The sequence below is a fragment of the Nylanderia fulva genome, unplaced genomic scaffold (assembly GCF_048542155.1).
Source record: "Nylanderia fulva isolate GAGA-0341 unplaced genomic scaffold, ASM4854215v1 Scaffold47, whole genome shotgun sequence".
Classification (NCBI taxonomy): Eukaryota; Metazoa; Arthropoda; class Insecta; order Hymenoptera; family Formicidae; genus Nylanderia; species Nylanderia fulva.
Genome location: NW_028190554.1, coordinates 1334469 through 1358776, shown reverse-complemented (window position 1 = coordinate 1358776; position 24308 = coordinate 1334469). Strand labels below are relative to the sequence as shown.

Sequence of the window (24308 nt, the reverse complement as noted above, 5' to 3'; positions counted from 1 at the left end):
TATATATATATATATATATAAATATATATTTATTTATTGTATATCATAAATATATATTTATTTATTTATATTTACCTATCTTTTTTTATATATATGGTAGAAATACAATGTATGAGTTATTTTATTTTGCAAAATTTTTGAAAGTTAAACTATTAATTACAATGAAATTATTTCATATAATACCGAGATTCTTTTCATAATAAAGATTAAGAGAGAGTTAGATTTTATCATAAGATTTATAAAAGTCATAAGATAAGGTTAATTGCATATTGTATAGTTTATCTCTCATTTTTTAAAGTAAATAAATATCAAAGTTACATTGCTTGAACTGGTGCGTTTGAAGTATGTTGTCTTTTTGAGGGATGCAAGACAATATAGTACAAAAGCATTGCTGTAATTCCCAAGAAAAAGGAAATGATACAAATAATAAAGATTATATTAAAGTACTAAGCCTCTTTAACTGCAGGAGGACAAGCATATTGCCATAATAAATTTGCTGCAATATTTTCAAAAAAGCAGATAACATAGAAAGATAGATGTTTTCAAAATGTTTTGCTATCTACAGCATTGAGATATATAAAAATGTGCACTATGCCAATAACGGAAGCAAATAATATGGAATAAATGCATTCTTTAATTGTAGGCTGCATATGTGGTGGATGACTGCAAGTCCGACAAAATTCCAATATTCCATGGGAATCTATCAAAATCCATATTGTCATACTTAGCCAATGTATTACACAATATATTATGGTATATACAGGCCAGATGCTTGCAATGACACTGAGCAATAAAATCCTTGCCACTACAATCACAATGATAAAAATGATTAAATAAATTTAAAATAAATTTTTAAAAATATATTATTTTGATACAAATTGTGTGATGAATAATATTTAATTTTGTATATTAATTATTGGATATATATGTACCTAAAATAAGAAAATGCCAGAAAAATTGAATTTGCTTATTTATTTAAAGATGTTTATCATATACAAAAATGAATGATATAATCTCTAAAAACTCACCTTTAAAAAAAGGTAAAAAAAGGCGACCAGTTAAGGGCACGCCATTAACAAAAATTATCCATTGCAAACCCATGTACAATAGAATTGTATGAAAAATTATCGATTATAAACCCATGTACAATCGTAACAAAAGTAATGAAATAAAAAAAAAATTGCGCCAAGTGAAAGTAGAAACTTGTACCAGTGGAAAATTAAAGTTGCAGACATATATAGAGTCGTATAATGAATCAATAAAAATTTAAATTTGCAAATGTAGAATTGTACCATAAAAAAACTTATCTTTTAAAAAAAAAGATAAACAAGATGCCAAGTCCATGCGCCATGTGAAAAAGTGTTAAACAAAAAAGTATTTTTAAGTAAAAAAATCTATCAATTGACAAAAATTTATGTTCTAAAATTAATATCTCTACAAAAAGTAATGTCCAATTATTGCGCGAATAAATAAACATTTTTATAAAAAATTAAAATTTAAAAACTTATGCAAATTTAAAATTAATATAAAATAAAAAGAAATAAAAAAATTTTAGTTAAAAAAACTGGGCGCGCTGCTAAATAATATTCTAATGATATTAAAATTAAATTGTTACTTTTAAACTCATTGCAGCGCGCCCAGTTTTTTTAACTAAAATTTTTTTATTTCTTTTTATTTTATATTAATTTTAAATTTGCATAAGTTTTTAAATTTTAATTTTTTATAAAAATGTTTATTTATTCGCGCAATAATTGGACATTACTTTTTGTAGAGATATTAATTTTAGAACATAAATTTTTGTCAATTGATAGATTTTTTTACTTAAAAATACTTTTTTGTTTAACACTTTTTCACATGGCGCATGGACTTGGCATCTTGTTTATCTTTTTTTTTAAAAGATAAGTTTTTTTATGGTACAATTCTACATTTGCAAATTTAAATTTTTATTGATTCATTATACGACTCTATATATGTCTGCAACTTTAATTTTCCACTGGTACAAGTTTCTACTTTCACTTGGCGCAATTTTTTTTTTATTTCATTACTTTTGTTACGATTGTACATGGGTTTATAATCGATAATTTTTCATACAATTCTATTGTACATGGGTTTGCAATGGATAATTTTTGTTAATGGCGTGCCCTTAACTGGTCGCCTTTTTTTACCTTTTTTTAAAGGTGAGTTTTTAGTATTAATATCTACCACAATAAGATATAAAATATGTTTGATTAATTTTGCTGTGTAGGTACATAGTAGAGTTGTATTTTAACTCTTATTTTCAGGGTAAATTCAAATGATGATTGCGACAATTAAGATCCTTACAAGTTGCGGCGCACTTACTTGAATTTGACGCAGAATAGGAAAATATTTTCCGCAATCAAACGACTCAGTTTAATAAAGAACTTATTCGATACAATAATTCTGTTGGGAAATGTAATTCTTAATTCAATCTTACAGTTACACGCAGAGAGAATGAATTTACCCTGAAAATCAACGTAATAGTGGGATATGATACTGACAGAATTTTTTTCTGAGTTTCTCTGAATAATATTCATCGCAATCAAAAATATTAATATCTACCACAATAAGATATAAAATATGTTCGGTTAATTTTGCTGTGTAGGTACATAGTAGAATTGTATTTTAACTCTTATTTTCAGGGTAAATTCAAATGATGATTGCGACAATTATGATCCTTACAAGTTGCGGCGCACTTACTAGAATTTGACGCAGAATAGGAAAATATTTTTCGCAATCAAACGACTCAGTTTAATAAAGAACTTATTCGATAAAATAATTCTGTTGGGAAATGTAATTCTTAATTCAATCTTACAGTTACACGCAGAGAGAATCTTTTCAGCGAATTAATTTACCCTGAAAATCAACGTAATAGTGGGATATGATACTGACAGAATTTTTTTCTGAGTTTCTCTGATCAATATTCATCGCAATCAAAAATATTAATATCTACCACAATAAGATATAAAATATGTTCGGTTAATTTTGCTGTGTAGGTACATAGTAGAATTGTATTTTAACTCTATTTTCAGGATAAATTCAAATGATGATTGCGACAATTAAGATCCTTACAAGTTGCGGCGCACTTACTTGAATTTGACGCAGAATAGGAAAATATTTTTCGCAATCAAACGACTCAGTTTAATAAAGAACTTATTCGATACAATAATTCTGTTGGGAAATGTAATTCTTAATTCAATCTTACAGTTACACGCAGAGAGAATCTTTTCAGCGAATTATTACCCTGAAAATCACCGTAATAGTGGGATATGATACTGACAGAATTTTTTTCTGAGTTTCTCTGATCAATATTCATCGCAATCAAAAATATTATTATCTACCACAATAAGATATAAAATATGTTCGGTTAATTTTGCTGTGTAGGTACATAGTAGAATTGTATTTTAACTCTTATTTTCAGGGTAAATTCAAATGATGATTGCGACAATTAAGATCCTTACAAGTTGCGGCGCACTTACTAGAATTTGACGCAGAATAGGAAAATATTTTTCGCAATCAAACGACTCAGTTTAATAAAGAACTTATTTGATACAATAATTCTGTTGGGAAATGTAATTCTTAATTTAATCTTACATTTACACGCAGAGAGAATCTTTTCAGCGAATTAATTTACCCTGAAAATCATCGTAATCGTGGGATATGATACTGACAGAATTTTTTCAGAGTTTCTCTGATTAATATTCATCGCAATCAAAAATATTAATATCTACCACAATAAGATATAAAATATGTTCGGTTAATTTTGCTGTGTAGGTACATAGTAGAATTGTATTTTAACTCTTATTTTCAGGATAAATTCAAATGATGATTGCGACAATTAAGATCCTTACAAGTTGCGGCGCACTTACTTGAATTTGACGCAGAGTAGGAAAATATTTTCCGCTTCTGGATCATCTGTACCAGTCTCATAAATACTCGCATCGCTTAAAATTGCTTTAGATCAGTCACATTATTGTGCGACATATGATACTGACGTAGAGAAGGTAATTGAAATCGCGAACTAGACCGTGAAGAAGGCTTAACTTACATATTGTCGACGAAGACCAACTTGGCGAAACGATGAGCGGTTTGGCGAAACCTAGCGTCGATAAGGAATTAACCGGTCGCGCGCGATTTGCACATCGAGCCGGGAATCCGACTTACGTGTTGCGTGAGCGGATCCGGGATCTGCCCTCGCGAACTTTCCTGGAAAATTGTCGCGAATTAAATGCCATTAAATTTACGATTTGCGCGCCGACGATTACGCAGCTCGCCGTCGACGGCGAAGTAAAGGGAGACGTGCCCGGCCGTTATCCACGGCGGTTACCCTCTGGTAGCCGTAATAACAGGGGAGGCCTCAAATTGTGGTCTCGCCCTGATATCCTCCCCCGGCCTCGATGAATTACTCGAGAATTTATCGGCCGAATCGATCATGGCGCCAACGACGCCCGTATATAGTATAGAGTTCATTTCAGCTGGCGTGTCTTATGCCAAGTTTTAATTGCATCTACGTTAAGTATGATTAATTGACGCAAGAAATTTTAGACGACTGCTAATGAGTACAAATATATGACTTTATTTCGCGCCAAGTCGAGTGAGAACAAATTATTTTGAAATCATATCTATCGCAATAAGATATAACATATGTTTGATTAATTTTATTATGTATACATATATCAATATTTTTTATTGCGACAAATATCTAATCAGAGAAACTCCTGTATAAAATTCTTCCAATACCATATTGTTCCATGATTATGATTTTCAAGGTAAATGCTAAGAGAAAATTCTCTCCGCGTACATATACCTGTACATATATTTTAGAGGATAAGATGAAATGATTTATGTGATGATTATAATAATTTTAATTGGAAGAAACACTCGGTGGTTCGTATATGGCCGAATGAATTCTAGTTTACCGTGGTTTACGCGAAGAGAAGTTCGCGATTATACATAAAAAGCGCAATTCGACATAAATTGAATACCGTATCGCGAATGTTATTTCACGCTATTTCCTCGACTCGTGCAGGACGCGAAAAAAAAAAGGTTTCTTCGTCGATTCTTTTTAGTCCTCGGTTAGGAGAAACCGATTCCTTGAACTATGCAATTATATACCTCAGGTTTTGTCTTGCGACTTACAGCAGGGAGAACCATTGCGAAATCGAACGGCGGCGACGGAACAAGATGACCGCCTACATCACCGAGCTCTCCGATATGGTGCCGACCTGTTCAGCCCTGGCCCGGAAACCCGACAAGCTCACGATCTTGAGGATGGCGGTGGCGCACATGAAAGCTCTCAGAGGTGAGTGAACCTTCTTCGATTCTACAGTCAATTATTTACCATCAGATTTTCTTCTCTTTTGCTTCAGAAACTCGGTTGTTTCTGCAGGGTGTCCGCTAACTAACGGACCAACGATCACGAATGGATTCTTTGGTCAATTTGGGAACGATTTTTCCTCAGCGAAAATGTCAAAAAAAGTCATCATTTTTTACAACTTTCCAATATTTGTCATTATGTATCTTTATAACTAAGCCTCAAATTAAAATTTTATTATAGTAAACTCTACCTGGAATTAACTGAAGAATGTAATTATGTTAGACTTTTGACTCCAAAACGTTTAGTTTTCAAAAAATCCATTTTTTTCAATCGCTTATAACTCGAAAATTATTGACTTCTCTCAACATTTTTGCTAAGGGAAAATCGTCTCTGTATATTCGATGGATTCGATGAGATCTTAAATTAATCCTTGCTAATCAAAGTCATTTATTTTGTTTATCAAAATATTTCGAATTTTGAATCTGAGTTGAAATATTATACTTATATTGGTTGCAGTTTTTCTCTTCTTGATTAAAAAAATTTCGAGTAAATTTTATTTTGATAGAATTTTGGTGAAAATATTTGATGCCCAAAATATTAAAAAAATTAGAATAAGTTTTTAAGAATCGCGGACTTTAAATTCTGCGGCATCTGTTGTACGTTCTAGAAAATTGCATTTTAGTCGTATAAAAATGTCGGAAAAAATTCGACGGCAAGATATTGAAAAGCCATTCCGATTATTTAAAGTAGAAAGTTCTTTGGCGTCGAGAGAAAAATCTCGAACGTCCGATAAGTTACAAGCTACTCATAAACCACTTGAATTTAACTTAAGTTTCGAGTACTCGAACTTAACACATGCGTCGCAAAGTTGGCAAATCCAGCCGAAAAGTTTTTCTTCCTTCGTTCTCTTTTTATTAATATATAATACTTTCGTACCATATTTTCCTAAATCTAACTTTCGCATTTTATCGACGCATTAATGATTTATTTTTAATTTAAGAAACTAATTTTTCTCTAAAGTTTCTTTTTTTATATTTTATCTGTTATAATTACATTCCATATCTGAAACAAATTTCTCTCTCTCTCTCTCTTTTATTATTTCTTCTTCCTCTCGTCCCTGCATCGGACGCCTTCGATAAGAAACGATGCAGTTTTCGACGCGAGACGTGACGATTAAGTTGCAGCGATGTTTGAGTTATCCGGCACGAGCGGTGCAATAACTTGGACGCAACGCGAAATCTCGGAGTCTTAACATGAAGGCGATTAAATTACGGCTGTATAGTCAACCCGCCATATATATATATATGTTATGTTACGTACCTGCCTGCGACTATCGATTACGTGGAAAACACTCGCCTAAGTCTTCCCGGCCGCGGGAGAACATTAGATTTCCGTCTTGACAGAAGCGAGAATTTACGAGTGCTTTTAGGATACTTATACGACCGACAGTCGCGACTTCCTTGTTAGGTCCAAGACGAATAAAAGACCGATATATTTTCCACGAAGACCTTTCACGTCGAACTTTAAGAGAGACCTAGAGACACCTATTTCTTAATCTTTTTTCAAAAATAATTATATACAAATTTTAGAAATTATTAAAAATTAAATTTTGTTTATTTTTTAATTAATTATATAATAAAATTATATAAAACGTTTAAAAAAAAAATTATATATAAATTTTTATTAAGGGCAGACATACACCCAGATGCATAGAAAAATAGTCTTATATTTATGAATTTTTTCTCAGAAAGTAAAGATTATTAAAATGGAATTTTTACCAGTCTCTTATAAATTGTTTTTATATTAAATCAATTATTTTCCAAAGAAGCCCGGATTAACAAAAGCTAATATTAGGTATTTCTCATTAATCTTGCAACTAAAGAATTGTATTTTATTTTTAGAGAGAATTTTATAAAAATATTGATTAAAATAAAATTATTTTAAGCATAAAATAAAATTCTTGATTTTTAAATACAGACGCAGAAAAAAATTAACTTTGCAGTTTTGCTAAAGATAGTTGAGTTTCGAGAAAAGAATTCAAATAAAACTTTTCATGCAAAGTAATTAACATAGTTTTAATGTAAAATTCTTTTATCATTCTTACTTGTTTTATAAAATAAAAAATCAACATTTTTTACTATAAATTTTAACAGATAAATCTCGTCACTAATAAATTAACATATTTATTGTTTCATAAAATTAAAAATAGATGCGTATTGTGTTATTTTCCCATCTTATTTCAGTTATTTAAATAACTTAACATTTAAGTTTGACACTCTCAATTTATATATATATTTATATTATAGAGCCTTGGTAAATTCTTAACTTAACATTTAAGTTCAATTAACACAACAGCAATATGTCAAATTTACACATGAATGTATGAAATATTGACCACAAAAATTTTCACGGGGACCGTTTTTAACAAGAAAACACAATTTTTCCAACTATATATTATATATATATATATAGGGATGCATCGAACGTCGCGGCGGGTTTCGAGAACTCTGACAGTCATATCGAATGCAGTGAGCACGATATATGCTTCCGGTGGATGACGGGCGGGTCCCGTCCATCGGCGGCAGTCTCTTTGGTAGTTTCTGCCGGATACTGGCTATCTCTACCTGAGTCCTCCCGAGAGAGGACCCGATGGACGCGTGCTGCGTATAGTGCGTGAGCTTCTGCCGTGATTCTACCCAGGTATTGGTGGTGCGTCGCGTTGTTTATAGCCGCTTCTCCTCTTTCCCGACGACGTGGGCCGCTGCATACAAATCTCTCTCCTCTCGGAGGGTCCGTCTCTCCTCTTTCACCTGAGAGAGGGAAAGGACACCCGTTTACGCGCGCGAAAACCTCGTGCATGCGCTACGTGGACGAGCATTATGCGGTCGCGACGCGTACGTCAGTTAGCTAGAGTCTAGAGAGAGAGAGGAGAGCACCAAGCGGATTTTTTACGACCCCGGGATATGTCAGCGGTAAAAATTTCTAGGAAGCTGAAGAACCGTTCAGCGCGAACGATAGGCGAGAACGACGCCGTTCTGTCGCGAGAACAGCGGTTTTTTATGTTTATAGGTTGTACCTTGACGAGATGTCACCTCGTGGATGCTTAAAGAGAGAGAATTTTCTTAGTCATTCAATACGCAAAATAGCAGCACTTCTTCCTACCTTTGTTATATTCTTGATATAATAATACCTTGATTTAGACAATGCAATGAATGCATGAAATTTGATAGGGACTGCGATTTACTATTTAAGAATTATATATATATATATATATATATATTATTCCTATATATTATTATCATATATGCAAGGTGTTTTTAAAACTGTGTCAGGGATTTTAAGGAATTTATTTTTGGATCCATATTTATACAAACTTTTTTTCTTATTTTGACTCGTAGAATACATCCTTAAAATCTCTGACAGAGTTTTAGAAACACCCTGTTTATATTTATATAAATTATTATTATTAAGATATAAATAAATAATTTATATAAATATATATTTATATATAATGATAATAATGTGTAAGAATAATAGCACAATATATATATTCCATGTGATACTTGAGTAATTTCGAAGGTATCCGGCAAAAATTCTCGATGCACCGTCGTGACAGTGTTGTTCAATGTTAGATCGTAGTGCGTTAGGATGCATAGGAATGACAATTAAACGGCTATCGTACATGGAATTGCATACCATCAAATGTAGAATGCATCGAACGGTGTGCATCGATTTCAAGCGAATCTCTTTTATTTGTCTAATCATATTCAGATTTCTTTATTGATTGCTCAAATACTCGCATTATTAGAAAAAGAAAAAAATGTTCTGTGACTTTTACATATTTTATACATTTATATTATGCACTTATATATTTGCATATAAAATTATCTATTATCTAATTATTACAAAAAAAAAATTATTTTTTCCGACAAATTTTAGAATGCATAAAATCGTCCGAAAGAAAAAGCATCGCAATCTTTTTTCTATTAATACATACACGATGACAATTAAATTTTATCTAAATGATTAAGAATACTTATATAATCATTTAGATATTTAATATACAGGGTATATCTAAATAAGTGCGAAATATTTTAAGAGATGATTCTTTGTTGAAAATTAAGGAGGGTTTCTTATATAAACACACATAACTCTTACATCCCTCTCTGAGGAGTTACACTTTTCTAAAGAAGGATGTAAAAATTAAGTTTATATATTTTTTTAACATTAATCAATATCTTTTTTATTAGTGAAAATCTATTAAGTTTTATTTTTCTAGTTTGTCTGAAATATGAGAAAAAAGGGAGGGATATAAGAGTATATTTTTATATAAGGAACCCCCTTTAATTTTTAACAAATAAGAATCATCTCCTAAAATATTTCGCACATATTTACATACACCCTTTATAATTTATATATCATTTATATAACCGCGTAAAAAATTAATATCATCCGATAACCATCGGGTTTTCCTATATGACGACGGCAATAACGTATCCCAACGACAGACATACACCACGTGGAAAATAATGGTAACGAAGGTCACCAGGGGTCTTCCATAGATCTTGTTTGGAAGTCGTTAAAGTATCTCTTCCCGGAATTTCTCCGTATATCGAGGTAAAGATCGCATCGCAGCGGTCTCTCTCTCTCTCTTCTTCTCCTTTCAGCCTCTCTCTTTCTCTCTCTCTCTCTCTCTCTCTCTCGGGATCCGCCGTCCACTTTGCAATTCCGATCTTGCACTTCGATAGTTACCTCCGTTGGCGAGGTGCCTCGTCCTCATTTTTGGTACCACACTATGGCGTTCGGACCTCGCGTCTCTCCGGAGGTCGACTTCGAAAGAGACGACTAGCTGTGTTATCGAGAGGCGTTATTCGATTTCAATATTCGATAGGACACGATTTGCTTAGGAATTCGCCGGAGTGCATTTCAAGATTTGCATCACGCTTCAGGAGTAACTCTTTCTTTGATCAATTTTACGCTGAATTTCTTTCTTCTTGAAAAAACTTCAATCGATATTTCTTTTATCAGTTTAATCTGCGCCTTAAGTTTTATTATCATTTATTTATTTTCCTAATATGCTTTCCTCTATATAAAAATAATTTTATTATATATGTATATATATATATATATATATATATATATATTTTATTTTTTGTATATATAAAAATCTCTTACTGACACGAGAACACAATACATTAATCAAAGAAAATCGATAAATTCGAGACACGTTATAGCACTCGTAATGAATCCATCTATATAAGGCTTATTGATAAATCCCCGGATCCGAATAAAAATATATCCGGATTATTCCCTATAAATCCTCATGTCTCGTTTTTCACGTTTCGATGAACACTGATGAACAGAGGGAAATGAAACGTGTTCGCAGGGACCGGAAATACCGCTACCGACAACGCCTACAAGCCTTCCTTTCTCACGGATCAAGAGCTGAAGCATTTGATCCTCGAAGCGGCCGATGGTTTCCTCTTCGTCGTGAGCTGCGACACAGGCAGGATCATCTACGTGTCCGACTCGGTCGCGCCCGTGTTGAACTACACCCAGAGCGATTGGTACGGCACCAGCCTCTATACGCAGGTTCATCCGGACGACACCGAGAAGGTGCGGGAGCAGCTCAGCGCGGCGGAACCGCAACACGGCGGCCGAGTACTAGATCTCAAAACAGGAACGGTGAAAAAGGAGGGCCAGTGTAATTCAACAAACAGTCATTCAGTTCTATGCAAGGATTTCGCACCAAATACCTACATAGGATTTTGGACTTGGCTGTTTTTGTTTCTGTTTCACGTTGTTTTACTGCGAACAAAAGATGTAATAGCCTCAAAGCTAAAGAGTTTGATAGTTACTGAGTTACAACTCTAGTCAAACAACTCCTAATTTTTCATGTTTGATTGGCTGTAAATCAGGAACTATCTATTTGGCTTAAAACCTATTACATTTTTTGTTCGGCAAATCATAAGTTACAACATGTGAGAAAATCAGATGATTTGACTGGAATTCAATTTCATCTAGGATTTATATAGGTTCAAAAATTCTCGTACTAGTTTTCTCATATATTGTAGCTTGTGATTTACTGAACAAAAATATAATAGCCTCAAAGCTAAATAATTTGATAGTTACTGAGTTACAACCAGTCGGACAACTCGCAAAGTCCTAATTTTTCGTATTTAACTGGCTATAAATCAGAAACCATCTATTATTTAGCTTTGAACCTATTAAATTTTTTTATTCAGCAAGTCATAAGTTACGTGTAAGAAAATTAGCAGATTCAATTTCATCTAGGATTTTATATAGGTTCAAAAACCTCGTACTTATCATGTAAAATTGAATCTTGGTAAGATCAGCTGATGTTCTCATATGTTCTAGCTTATAATCTGTTGAACAAAAAATGCAATAGGCTTAAAGCTAAATAATAGATAATTACTGATTTACAGAGAGTCAAATATGAGACATTCTACGAGTTACTTGACTGGCTGTAACTCAGTAACTATCCAATATTTAGCTTTGAGGCTATTACATCGTTTGTTCAACATGACATAAGCTACAACATATGAAAAGAAACAACCAATTCCATCGAAAGCCAGTTCTATGTATTTGGTGCGAGGTCCTTTCTATGTTAGCTCGAATTTTATATGCAAATATAATACATCAGAGTCATTTGTGTTCTTAAACACCATAATAAAACCGTCCAAGATTACATAATAAAATACTCGTACTTGTAGAAATACGATTGATGGAATTTTTCTCATTTCTGCAGCTTCGATGCGGCTATGCATGGGTTCGAGAAGAGGTTTCATTTGCCGCATGAAGGTCGGCAACCTGCAGACGACGGGCGACATGGCTGCAGCGCACGGGCTGCACCGTATGAAGCAGAGGAACTCCCTGGGTCCGCCGGCGCGGGACGGTCAAAATTACGCGGTGGTGCATTGCACCGGTTACATCAAGAATTGGCCACCCACCGGTGAGTTCGGGCGCAGGGTTTCAATGTCTCGAGAGAGAATCGCGCACTGGATCGTACGATGTGCCACCGTTACCGGTCTCTCTATTTCTTTCTCTCTCCCTCTCGGGGACGACATACAGCGGATCTCGGCTTTCTATTTTAAAGCGGACGAGACGTCGCGCTCGCGAGGAATACGAACGAACCGTTCCTGGAACACGGCGGGAACGTTGTATGCTACGTGTGTGCTGTAAATTAAGAATCGCCTGGAGTTATCGCGCCTGAATCCTGCCGCCTCTGCGTTTTTCTGTATATATTTATCTATATTTTATTTTACATTTAGTTCTACTTCACATTTGTTTTCATCAAATCATAGAGTCACGATTATTATTCTGTTGATTTCGTTTATTATTATAGATATGTTCGAAAGAATTGTTTTCTCAAGTTATTTCTTTTTTTACTTTGCCATTTTTGATGGTTTATTTAAATAATAATAAAACTAATTTACTAATTTTAAAAAATGATACGTTTTTGCTAACTACATGTACATTTTTTTAGACTGAAATACTTGTTTTCAAAATATTCGTTTAACCTGAATGGAGAGTCGTCCATAGAGACTCACGGCAGTTACCGGTTGTTAACGTATTTGTTTAATATTCATGACCACGTGCGCAATTCCTTCTATTTTATCGATAGCTTTGTAACAACAGCTGGTTAATTCAGTCTTATCGATTACGTTAAAAAATACAGTGACGCTTTTCGCACGTATCTATAATATGACAGAGATGCAGATTTTCGCAATTTTCAAATTTTAAATTATACTTTATCTCAATTTTACGTATATATTAATATTTAGAAATAAAAGCAAATGCGCATGCACAATGAACGAATGAATGAAAAATCACTAAAGTTGTACCCAGAAAATTTTAGATTGGATTTTAAAAATTTCGTCATGAATTAATATCTATATATTATATCAATATATTATTACATCTTAATGTACTAATGTATATAGTAAACGAATTAGTATGTAAGACATTTTTGCCGATCAACGGGAAATCATGGACTGATACATGATTTTACGCTGTAGGTGATTTTGTTCCCCCATGTGTACCAGGTGTGGGTCTAGGTGACAGAGGAGGTGTTCAGACTGGTCCAGACGGTGTAGTCACGGACGAGAATGCCACCACGCATTGCTGCCTTGTCGCCATTGGGCGATTACAGGTCACTAGCACACCAAATAGTAGCGACTTAGCAGGTTCTAATAGCAATAACGGTAAGCACCTTTTAAGTAAGTATCTGTTTTTATTATCCATTTTCCATTTAACACCGTGTGAGAAAAAAACTGATTATAACGTATATTTTTTTCTTCAATAGAATTTATATCACGTCACTCTGCGGAAGGTAAATTTACCTTCGTGGACCAAAGAGTCGGTGGAATTTTGGGTTACACTCCATCAGAACTCTTAGGTCATCCCTGCTACGAATTCTTTCATCCAGAAGATATGACACACATGCGAGAAAGTTTTGAACAAGGTAGTGTGTTTTATGGAAAAGGTAGTGTCTCTTACGTTTTTTTTTTTTTAAATCAATTCACGAATTTACTTATTTAATATTTATTATTAAATAAGTTTATTAGATATAATAAGATGTAATAGATGTAATAAGATTATTATTAACACGTCGTGACTTGTATTTTCTAGTGTTGAAGCTGAAGGGGCAAGTCGTAACTGTCATGTACAGATTTCGAGCCAAGAATCGCGACTGGGTGTGGTTAAGGACATCGGCATTTGCGTTTTTAAATCCATTCAACGAGGACGTCGAATATATCGTTTGTACAAACACGCTTGCAAAGTAAGAATGCAACTCTAAAAATTATTACATTTGAAATTATGATTTCAACAATATCTTATATATATCTTTTGATTCATATGGAAAATATATAATCAGATCATTTCCAAGTAACGACGGTCCAACGGAGAGCGAAGCTGTACCTGCATATGGACAACCTGGTCTAGATTATTCCCTGCAGAGACATCCTGCTAGAGATTCGCTGTATTCCGCGCATCATATGATGCAGCATCCAGCAACTGTAGCTACAGCCAGTAAGATTATATAAGTTAATTGTTTTCTATTATATTAACGATTTATCACACAAATCAAACATGTCGAATACGTACAATTTTACAGGCCCACAACAACCGAGGCCGTCCAGCACGCAGAATGTTTATCAAAGCTATGAGACGACACAATCGCCAATAGCTTATGGATCACCCGGACAGCAAAGCGCGTCCTCGTCGGTTCTAAGTAGGATTCAGAAACCGACTAATACATCGCCAACTCCGCAAGCGTGGGCGATTGGTAGACAGGTATTTAATTCTGTTTTTTCTTTATTTCCTAAAGAAGTTACAGACGTCTAAAAATTCTGCTACGTTCTCCAACAGCAACCTGTGACAGAAGGCTATCAGTACAGTCAATTAAGTCCATCGAGGTCACCGAGCGGGCCAACATATACGCAGCTCAGTAGCGGCGCTAGGACACCGGCTACGCAGCAATATCATGCAGTCACAACAGTGCCTAATAATCCTGGTAAGAGTTCGAGACGAGTTCTGTAACTATTCTCCAAATTTTTCATTCGTAAAATCGAATAGATACTAAATGTCCTTATATTCATCAGCAGGTATGTGGGGTTGGCAAAATCAACAGCATCAGACGCCGCAGCCGGACGGACAAACTGGCGCTCAGGTGGCCGCGCAAGCGCAACCACCGCATCCTGGACAGGCCGGACCTGGTACACAGCCGCAAGAACTGTCTGACATGCTGCAGATGTTACAGGATCAGGGCGGCTCGTCCGGCTTCGAAGAGCTGAACATGTTCAATACCAACTTCGAGTAGCAACGAGAAAGGCGACACGCCTTTGAGAAGCAGCTTCTACTTTAGAGAAATTATTTCTCGGGACTTTCTCCGACCGGTCCTTTTCGGTATCACTTTGGGGATTCACTAATCCTATTTGGTATCGCATTTCGCACTCACACATCAGCATCCGGAAGAACTTTTACGGAGAAAGGAAAAACGCGATTTAACAATTTAGCACCGCATATTATAGACTACGCAAAAAAAACGATCGCACTGGGATTAGGACAGCCTAGTCTATCGGGTTATTTACATATAATTCATACGTATATAAACGAAAGGTTTGATTCATTATCGTGGGTATCAGACGCCACCGGTACGATCGTACGCTCCGATTGTTTGAAAAATTCAAATTGACGAGCATGATTTCGCAGCGAAAATGCCATTAAGACATCAAGCGCGACTGTACCTTCATGATGACAAGCGATTATTGATTAGGGCTCGAAATGAATTATAATATGCACAGATGTGTTACTCACGTTTGGTATTTAGCACAAGGCATTAATATGAAACGGCACGAATATATCATTTGAAATCAAAAATGCGCTGAAAAACTGATAAAAATATATCAGTAATTAATACAGAGTGCTTTCAACGCACTTAACGCTTTTAAGGCATTGCGATATTATATTTTGATGAATTTGAATGATGAAATATATTTAGAATTAAATTCTATAAATTCTCATTTATGTCCGTGAAAGCTATTTAATCAAATAAAATAGCTTGAAAATATCAATATTTATAGCCTTGTTGCAATTGTTTTAAAGATATGTAAATATCTTATCTGTGCTTATTATACAAGCTACGTAATTTTAATTTACATGACAATTTTAATTGGAATATCATGCGATTCGATGATATTTAGCGAAAAAAAAAGAAAAATGAAAATAACGAAAATGTACTCTAAACAATAAGAAAAAGTATTTTTAAAAACTTCTCAATCAAATCTATACACAAATCACGGTAATTTTAATACCTACCAGCTTATCGTTAGATTCATAAGGTTAGCTTAATTATTTTAATTTAGATCTTTGTAATTATAAACAGTGCAATCATAAACCGACACGCGACAAAAAATCGTTCAAGACATTGACAATGTACAAAAAAATTGTGTAATCCACCTTTGCTTCTCTGTGCAAGATACCGTTTTTAGATATTCTTAAATGAAAAAAAAATATATAGATAATGTTACATATACGAATAATTGCATTTATAAGTAACCACGTGTGACTTAGCGCGTTTGTACGTGTTTTAGCAAATTTTGATGAGCACATTGAAACGAAATTACAGCATATCATGATGAATTGGGAACATTTTTCACTAATATATGAATTATACATATATGCATGATTTTTTTTGATGATCCTATTAGGTGCGCAACTAAGTTCCCGCTGTTTGTCTATAGATGGCTCTAGCAGTAAGTGCTGGTCGATTTTGACATATCCAAAACGTCACGAGCCAAGCTTAGACATATGGTAAACAAACCGCTTTGACATGTTAATGATTTTGTTTTGGCGTCATATACTTTTAGTTGTGTGAAAATGTCTGATTTTGTACCAAATAATCGTCATTTGCGGGAAGTGTTTATTTTCTTATTTCATTCGAAGAAAACGGCGGCTGAAGCGCATCGAGAGCTCCAAAAAGTTTACGGAGTTGCTGCTCTAAGTGAAACAACGTGCCGTGATTGGTTCCGTCGCTTCAAAGACGGTGATTTCGATGTTGACGACCGTCCGCGTGAAGGAAGGCCAAAAACCTTCGAAGACGCTGAATTGGAGGCATTGCTCGATGAGGATCCATGCCAAACGCAAGAACAGCTTGCTTCAGCATTAGGAGTTACCCGCCAAGCCATTTCCAAGCGATTGCATGCGAAAAACGGCCACAATACGAGCAGAGGCACGAAAAAGTGATTCTACTGCATGACAACGCTCGGCCTCATGTTGCCAAACCCGTTAAAACTTACGTGGAAACGCTCAAATGGGAAGTCCTACCCCACCCGCCATATTCCCCAGATATTGCGCCGTCCGATTATTACTTGTTCCGTTCGATGGCACATGGTCTGGCTGATCAGCAGTTCCGCTCATATGAAGACATCAAAAAATGGCTTGATTCGTGGATAGCCTCAAAAGACGAATACTTTTACCGTAACGGTATTCGAGCTCTGCCAGAAAGATGGGAAAAAGTTGTGGCTAACGATGGGCAATACTTTGAATGATTCATTTGTAACCATTTTTTCACAATAAAGTTGCATTTTCATAAAAAAAACAGCGAGAACTTAGTTGCGCACCTAATACATCGTGGCGAGAGTAGTACCATCACTTTTTGACAATAACTAACGTATTGGGCCTCCCTAAATACAGGCATCAATGTTTATACGTGAATGTTAAGTATGGATTCGTCTCTATCACAGAGACTACTTTACAAATCCCTTATCCACTGTTATATATTCCTTTGCACAATATCCACCCACATATTATAGCTCCGCAAGAAATCGCAAAATAATTAATATGATTTAAAGAACGAAAGGTGTTAGAAATACATACATATATCATGCAATAAAACTATAAAAAATATGTTTAGTGTACATATCTTACACATTATGCATTGAGAGAGAAGAGTGTATGTTGCTGTAAGTTCTTTAATAATTTTTACTTTTTATATTCTTTTGCGATTATGATTAATGATAATACAAGAGACGATAAGATTTTCCAAAATAATAAAAATAGAGTATGAAATCTTTAAAACATAATAAAAAAAAATTACAAAGTTTTTTTTATTAAATATTTACTAAGTATAAACAAATTTTTAAAAATGTATAATTTACAATTTTAACTTTACCGCTGAATCTATGTTATTTTTTCGCTTGGACGAATTATCTTTCTTTTTAATTTTATTTTTGACTTGATTTTGCAACTGTGTAAAGAACGCAGTTGAGGATTTCGCGACTTTATGCGTCGTCTCATCTAATTTTCTAATATTTCTGTCTTTAGTTACTTTCTTGAGCAATGCATCTCTTTCCTTTTTCTCTTCATATTTTTTAGAGATTCCTGGTTTTAGTGCCTTTAGTTTCTCTTTCTTTTCTACTGCTTGCTGTTTAGTTCGTTGCCTCAATTTCTTTCGCCTTCTATCACGTTTCATATCGGTTTTCGTTCTTTCTGATTTGCCGATAATATCCCCACGTGGTTTAGCTAGAAATGAATATTATAGATACGATAAATAATACGAATCATAAATCAATGACATGTTATACATATAAATATATGATATATACTTTTAATTTCCTCAGGCGCTAATAAAGTAGCATCACTAGTTGCGGTTGGTGCCACTTCTTCCATTCTAATTGCAGGCACATTGCTAATAATTTTAATTTCGGGTTTAGCCTGAAAAAAAATTAAAGGACAGAATATATATTATAATCATAAAAACTATTAAGAATGTTTTGTGGCCAGAATAGAAAATGATTCATACATAAATTACATAACTTCTATTTATATTCTATTTAGAAATTTCTATTTTATAATAAATATTTTGTTTCTAAGTACTTTATGCACAATATATTTATAAGAGTTTTGATTTCTTTACGCAAAATATAATAAATCTTACCAATTTGGGAGTATAATGATAATTAGATAACGCATCCAATTTCGACATTAGAGAACGCATCGTTTGTCGAATTTCATTGTGCAACTGTGGCACCTCCTCTTTCTTTTCATTATTCTCGGGATCTAATGCTTGCTTCTGCTGCAGGTATGCCTTCTCATAAATTTGTGACAAGCTCTCCTTGCTCTTTTCTTGATCTAATACTAACTGTTTCTTATATTCCAACGGAGTTTCGACTGGCTTGAACTTCTTCTCGACATCGTCCCAAGTTTTATCTTTGATCCGTTGCTTGATTATGTCTTCCAGTTTGAGAGTAGTTTCTTCAGTAATCGCAGGAGGTGGCTTTGTATTTACATCGACTTCTAAAAATTCTTCCAGTACAGAATTCTGCGGTCGAGTTGAACTACCCACTTCTCCCTTGAATTGCCAGGGCTTCTCACTGATTGATTTCTCTTCTAGCTCTTTAATCCTCATCAACAATCTCTCCTTACGAGCTTCTAAAGTAGACGATGGGTCCATATATCTTTCCATTTCTTCATCCTTTGTGTTAATTTCCTTGCTATGATTTGTTTTATTTTCTAAACTATCCGTCTCGTCTGAGTCGTTAGTAAGATTGAATCTCACTCTTTTAATATTTTGTTCATTTTCATCCTCTTCATCATCCATTGCGTCCATTTCTTCATCTTCGCTCTCTGATTTTTCCTCCTCAGAATCATTAATGTCGTTATAATCTGAATGTTTTTCTTTAAATTGTTGCTCATTTTCGCTCTCAGGATTGTCGAAAAAGTCCGCATATTTTATATATTTTCCTTCAGTATTATCTTCATTTTCTTCTTCGGAAATGTCGTTAAAGAGATCTACCGATTCATCATCAGATTCAGTATCATTTTCATCCTGTTTTTCTTTTTTCTCTTCTTTAATCAAGTACTCGTCCAGTTCTTGCAACTTGAAGAATTTGTCATCTACAATAGAGGATTTTTTCTTCTTCATTTCATCACGTTTTCTTTTTCTTAAATTGTTTTTGATTTCTTTGCTTTCATCCTCTGATTCTTTGTCATCGGATATGCCTTCGTTCTCTTGCTCAAAATTATCATTTTCAATCTCCACAAGTTCAGGTTTCAAAGAACTTACTGGAATTACTAATTTTTTCTTACTAGCTAAAATTTTTGAGATCTTATTAGAGAAATGCTTTATTTCATCTTGATTCTGCAGTTCCAATTGTTGCCAAATTTGTTCTTCATCAAAGCCTTCCGTAACTAATTCTGGTAACGCATTTGTATTTCTAGAAGATTGCTCCTTCGTAAAATCATAGACACGTTTTGTAAGGTCTGTTATATCAACTTTAGTTTTCCCACTGAAATTTTAATATTTTATATAAATTCTTATAAAACCTGGCTAGATTTTTGCATAAATAGAATGCGACTTTGATTGAATCTAGTAAATTTTTGTTGGAAAAATTATTTTAACAAAATTAAAAAATATTTCTCATTTTTTCATTATACATTTTTCACAATAATTTTTTAAATAAATGATAAGAAAAAAATATTCTCTCCATTTTAGCATTTTTCAGGTTAGATTAAATAAGTACTATAAAAATTTCATATTTTATTTACCTCTTCACTTGTTCCAGCGATTGAATACTGTTAAGCGAGGATACGACGCTGTCGAGAAAATCGATGCTAGCCATTTTTCAATTACATTTATAATGAATTTGTGAAAAAATATATTTTACAAAGTGAATAAATATGCAGTCCATGTGCACAATAAAACATAAGCGCGATGCAAGCGCCACAATGCTTGAACTACGCTGTCAAAGATACCGTCTGCATTTGTAGGTAAATCAAGTGAAAGTTTGTTGGATCCGGAAATAAATAATTGTTATATCAATTATATATATTTTTTAAATATCTGGTCTAAACATCTGATATAAATCTAGGTAAGCATTTCGATTTTTCCTATCTCTTAAAATATTTTAATTTTTAGATGCATGCGTATATATTTTTTTCACCCATTTACTTGTCTTTTTTTTACCATTCTAAATTATTTAGGTTATATTGTCTCTTATTCCAGTCATAATATATTTCCTAAAAAAGTTATAATAAAAGATATACCATACAAATTTCTATAAATATATTCATGCTTTATAATGTCTTTGATTTATTTTTATCATATTTGAAATATCGAGGATAAATTTTTCTCAGAAAACTAATTATTCCTAAAACTATGCCTCTACAAGAAGATCATCAAACGATAAAATAATTCAAAAATAGCGATATCTATCTTCATTCTCCACACTTCACGATTCAGTATAGCATAAATTTAGATTTGTCATCCCAGTTATGAGTCGATTTCCTCGAGATTGAAATCCGATCGTTTTTATATTTAAATCCGTACCCAGGAAAAAAAAAGTAAAAATGTAAGGAAAACCGAAGAGGATCCAAAATGCGCGGTAAACACTCGGGGCCCCCAAGGATCTCTCCTCCGCAACAATCGTGTGCGATGAAACGTGTTTGCCACGTGGAGTGGGGAAACTCGTTCGCGGGCGAGGAAGAGAGGGACGGCGAAACTCGTTTCGGCGGTGGAAGAGAGAGGGAAGTGACGCGCAGTCCCGCGCGAAACGGAGTGGGAGAAGGAACGTCGAGGACTGTGAAGTGAGGAGCGAAGCGCGACGGCGGCGGCGCCCGAAGCGAGCCGAGCGCCGCCGAACTGGAGAGCGAGTCTGCGGGCGCTCGGGCATTGGCGCAGATCTAACGTCACGTTCGGTTCACGCCGGTTCACGCGGCGAGAGAGAAACGCCGCGGCGAGACTCTTCTCTTCGCCACCAGAAACGGTCCAGGAGTTAGGTGCGTGTGCACGCGCGACGACGACGTCGTTCTCTTTTGGCACTTTCGATGTACATTCTCGAGTATACTTCGCGAAAAATATATTCTCGAGCGAACTCTCGGAAATTGTGCGCGAGTGTTTACGGGAGAACGAAGGAGAAAGAAGAGAGAGGGAGAGTGGCGTGTTTCTTTTTCTATCTGGTGGATTTCTTCTCCGGTGATTCGTGCCTTTGCGTGATCCCCCGGCTCCGATCGAGAAATTCTCGCCCCGCTCTGCTTTTCGGATAAATCGCATACAAGAGAGGAAGGTACGTGCATTGTTTTGTTTGTAAAATGCGTTATACTGGCGGTTATCGGCTCGCATACTTTGCTCGAGATCGATCGTTCTCCGGGTCAAACCGACTCTCTCGGTCATTCGCGCCGGCATTCATGGAATCTGAAATTGCGAAATCGTTGAGTTTCACGATATACGCCATAAGAGCCGATACGCTTTCGATTAACGAGAAAAATCTGTGATGAATCTGAATCATAATCGTGTCTAATCCAAGTCCAATCGATTGGACACAGATCTGACGAAATGTCACGCGATTCTATCTCCTTGCTCAAAAACGTACCGGTCTATATACAATATATGCATAAAAAGCGAATGCAACTAAGAGAATAAAGGAGAGTTGCCTGGGAAAAAATTACAATTAACGAAGCAATTAATGAGGAGTATTTTGAAGTCTTAACGATACTCTTTAATAGTGGCTTATCGTTCATTCATTATTAATATTATTTATTACGATATAAAAAATATAAACTCGGTGTATTTTGTATAATGATTTGATCGAGATTCATCGAAAAAATTATTCGAAACGATTTATCAAATTTACATTGAGAAAAAATTGTCAACTTAAATAAATCGTTCAACAAAATTACTATTTTTTTCATTGAAAATATATAAGTATTTAAGTCAAATACATGTTTTGTTAGATTTAATATGTTGAATTTAATTTAAATGTTTCTATACGTTCAATTAATAAAATAATATTTATTGTTAGTTGAACGATTCACCCAAATTAACAACTCGATGTACAAATTTTATAATTATTTAATTAAACATACGAATTTCAAAAAAATTTATAAATTCAGTTTTTTTATATAAATTGACAATTGTCCAGTATGTTTTTTCGATGGAAAGAAAATATATTTGGACATATTACATTTGTTTATTATTATTAATACACTGGACAATAACAATTGCCGTATATAGGTATTTGTTAACAAATTTATGTCGTATAATTGACTGAAACATAAAATGATTGTCGACATCGATTTTCCATAACAAATGCTGTGGCGATTTTAACGGAATTCACCGCGATCTAAAAAAAAAAAAAACAGTCGCGCAACGCAAAGTTTTACAATTTTCCGTGTCTAATTCATCGATTTGGTAGACGTTTTTCTTATTTATTTTATTCACGTGCAAATCAACACGGTGCGTAAAAATTGTGACATATTGATATCTTAAAATCTAATTTAATAATTTACAAAAATTGCATATTTTACATTCTTTTTTATGTAACTGAATTTCTTGATGCTTCCATACTATAAATTTCTGACACGTTCGATATCTTGCGAAATCTCGTATGATTTCTAAAAAAAATTAAGTGTACTAACAAGGAAGCGAGACATACCACAAGTTTCCTTTTTCCTAGTCACGCTCGAATTTTTCCTCTGCTTAAATTGCAACACGTTTTGTTGTCGTACACGGACAATAAATAATTGCGAGCATGTAACACTTTTGCCAATGCTGTAACGAGTATTTTAATGAGACGCGTATTTTAGCTTGAAGAAAAAACACTATTCTACTGTATTTCTCTCTTTATAGCTTGTAGTAATTATCGATTATTATTATGCTAATAATTCTTCTTTTGCATATCGATGGAATGCAACTGCAACAAAAAAAGAAACAAGGAAATGTTTATTATATTCAAATATAGAATAAATGTGACCTTAGATGCAGAATGACATTAAACTACTTTTTTTCTATTTAAATGTCAACATTGTCAAGTAATTTTCAAGCAATTAGCGAAAGAAATCAATCGCGCAAATGAAATATGAAATACCCGACAAATTTATCCTTTAAAAAAAAGGATATTTGCCTCACGGAAAAAAATTAGCTATCATGCCTAAATTTTAGCTATGATAGCTAATATTTTTTTATCATTTTCCGTTAAACTATAGCTAAAAAATATTAGTTATCTTAGTTAAAATTTATGCATGATAATTAAATTTCAAGTTGTAATATATGTACTGTAAAAAAATATAAAAATTAAATTAATAATAAGTGTAAAATTACACGATAATCAATGAAAATGCATACATTTTCATTACTTAAATTGTAACTTTACATTTATTATTTATGTTATTTTACATATTTTTATGTAATATATTACACATTCTTTTGCCAGTGTGGACAGCTAAAATTTAACTATTGTAGTTAATTTTTTCCCGTGCGTCTCGATCAGACGATGTATCTCGTTCAGGATCGCGACGCGACGAACCGGACGGTGTAGGATCTAGAGAAAAAAATATACCGGTCCGCGAGTTTTCCTTTTCCTCGCCTCGAACGAGTTCTCTCGACGGTGATTATAACGGGTGCGGATCTCGGCTTGGGTGTACATGAAATTGGAGCGGTACTTCGATCCTT

At 34.0% G+C, this 24308-nt stretch overlaps 2 protein-coding genes across 9 annotated transcripts in view; one reads left to right on the top strand and one right to left on the bottom strand.

The window, feature by feature from the left end:
• Positions 1-17767, top strand: part of tgo (Aryl hydrocarbon receptor nuclear translocator homolog tgo) — a 55462-nt gene extending 37695 nt beyond the window's left edge. For 2 of the 8 annotated variants that reach the window (XM_029317484.2, XM_029317476.2), the window contains exons 4-13: positions 5160-5320; positions 10722-11039; positions 12105-12308; positions 13375-13560; positions 13662-13841; positions 13988-14138; positions 14235-14389; positions 14475-14653; positions 14729-14873; positions 14962-17767. In XM_029317484.2, the coding sequence (XP_029173317.1) occupies positions 5160-5320; positions 10722-11039; positions 12105-12308; positions 13375-13560; positions 13662-13841; positions 13988-14138; positions 14235-14389; positions 14475-14653; positions 14729-14873; positions 14962-15179 (1897 nt within the window). In that variant the 3' untranslated portion in view covers positions 15180-17767. The remainder of the gene's footprint in view (positions 1-5159; positions 5321-10721; positions 11040-12104; positions 12309-13374; positions 13561-13661; positions 13842-13987; positions 14139-14234; positions 14390-14474; positions 14654-14728; positions 14874-14961) is intronic. The other 6 variants (XM_029317478.2, XM_029317477.2, XM_029317482.2 and 3 more) reach the window with 6 other exon arrangements.
• LOC114942223 (U3 small nucleolar ribonucleoprotein MPP10) lies at positions 17486-20593 on the bottom strand. Its single transcript, XM_029317547.2, has 4 exons — positions 20408-20593; positions 18798-20148; positions 18466-18574; positions 17486-18382 (listed from the first exon to the last, which is right to left on the bottom strand). The coding sequence occupies exons 1-4, from the start codon at positions 20479-20481 to the stop codon at positions 18015-18017; spliced, it is 1902 nt and encodes a 633-aa protein (XP_029173380.2). The 5' UTR covers positions 20482-20593; the 3' UTR covers positions 17486-18014.
• Positions 20594-24308: the final 3715 nt, after the last annotated feature.

Bases quoted from the DNA above. Each gene is read 5' to 3' on its own strand.
- LOC114942223 (XM_029317547.2), bottom strand. From the start codon at position 20,481: ATGGCTAGCATCGATTTTCTCGACAGCGTCGTATCCTCGCTTAACAGT. The intron at 20,149-20,407 runs GTAAATAAAATA...TTAAAATTTCAG, and splicing joins TCGCTGGAACAAGTGAAGAG to TGGGAAAACTAAAGTTGATA. The intron at 18,575-18,797 runs GTAAGATTTATT...ATTTTTTTTCAG, and splicing joins ATCATTATACTCCCAAATTG to GCTAAACCCGAAATTAAAAT.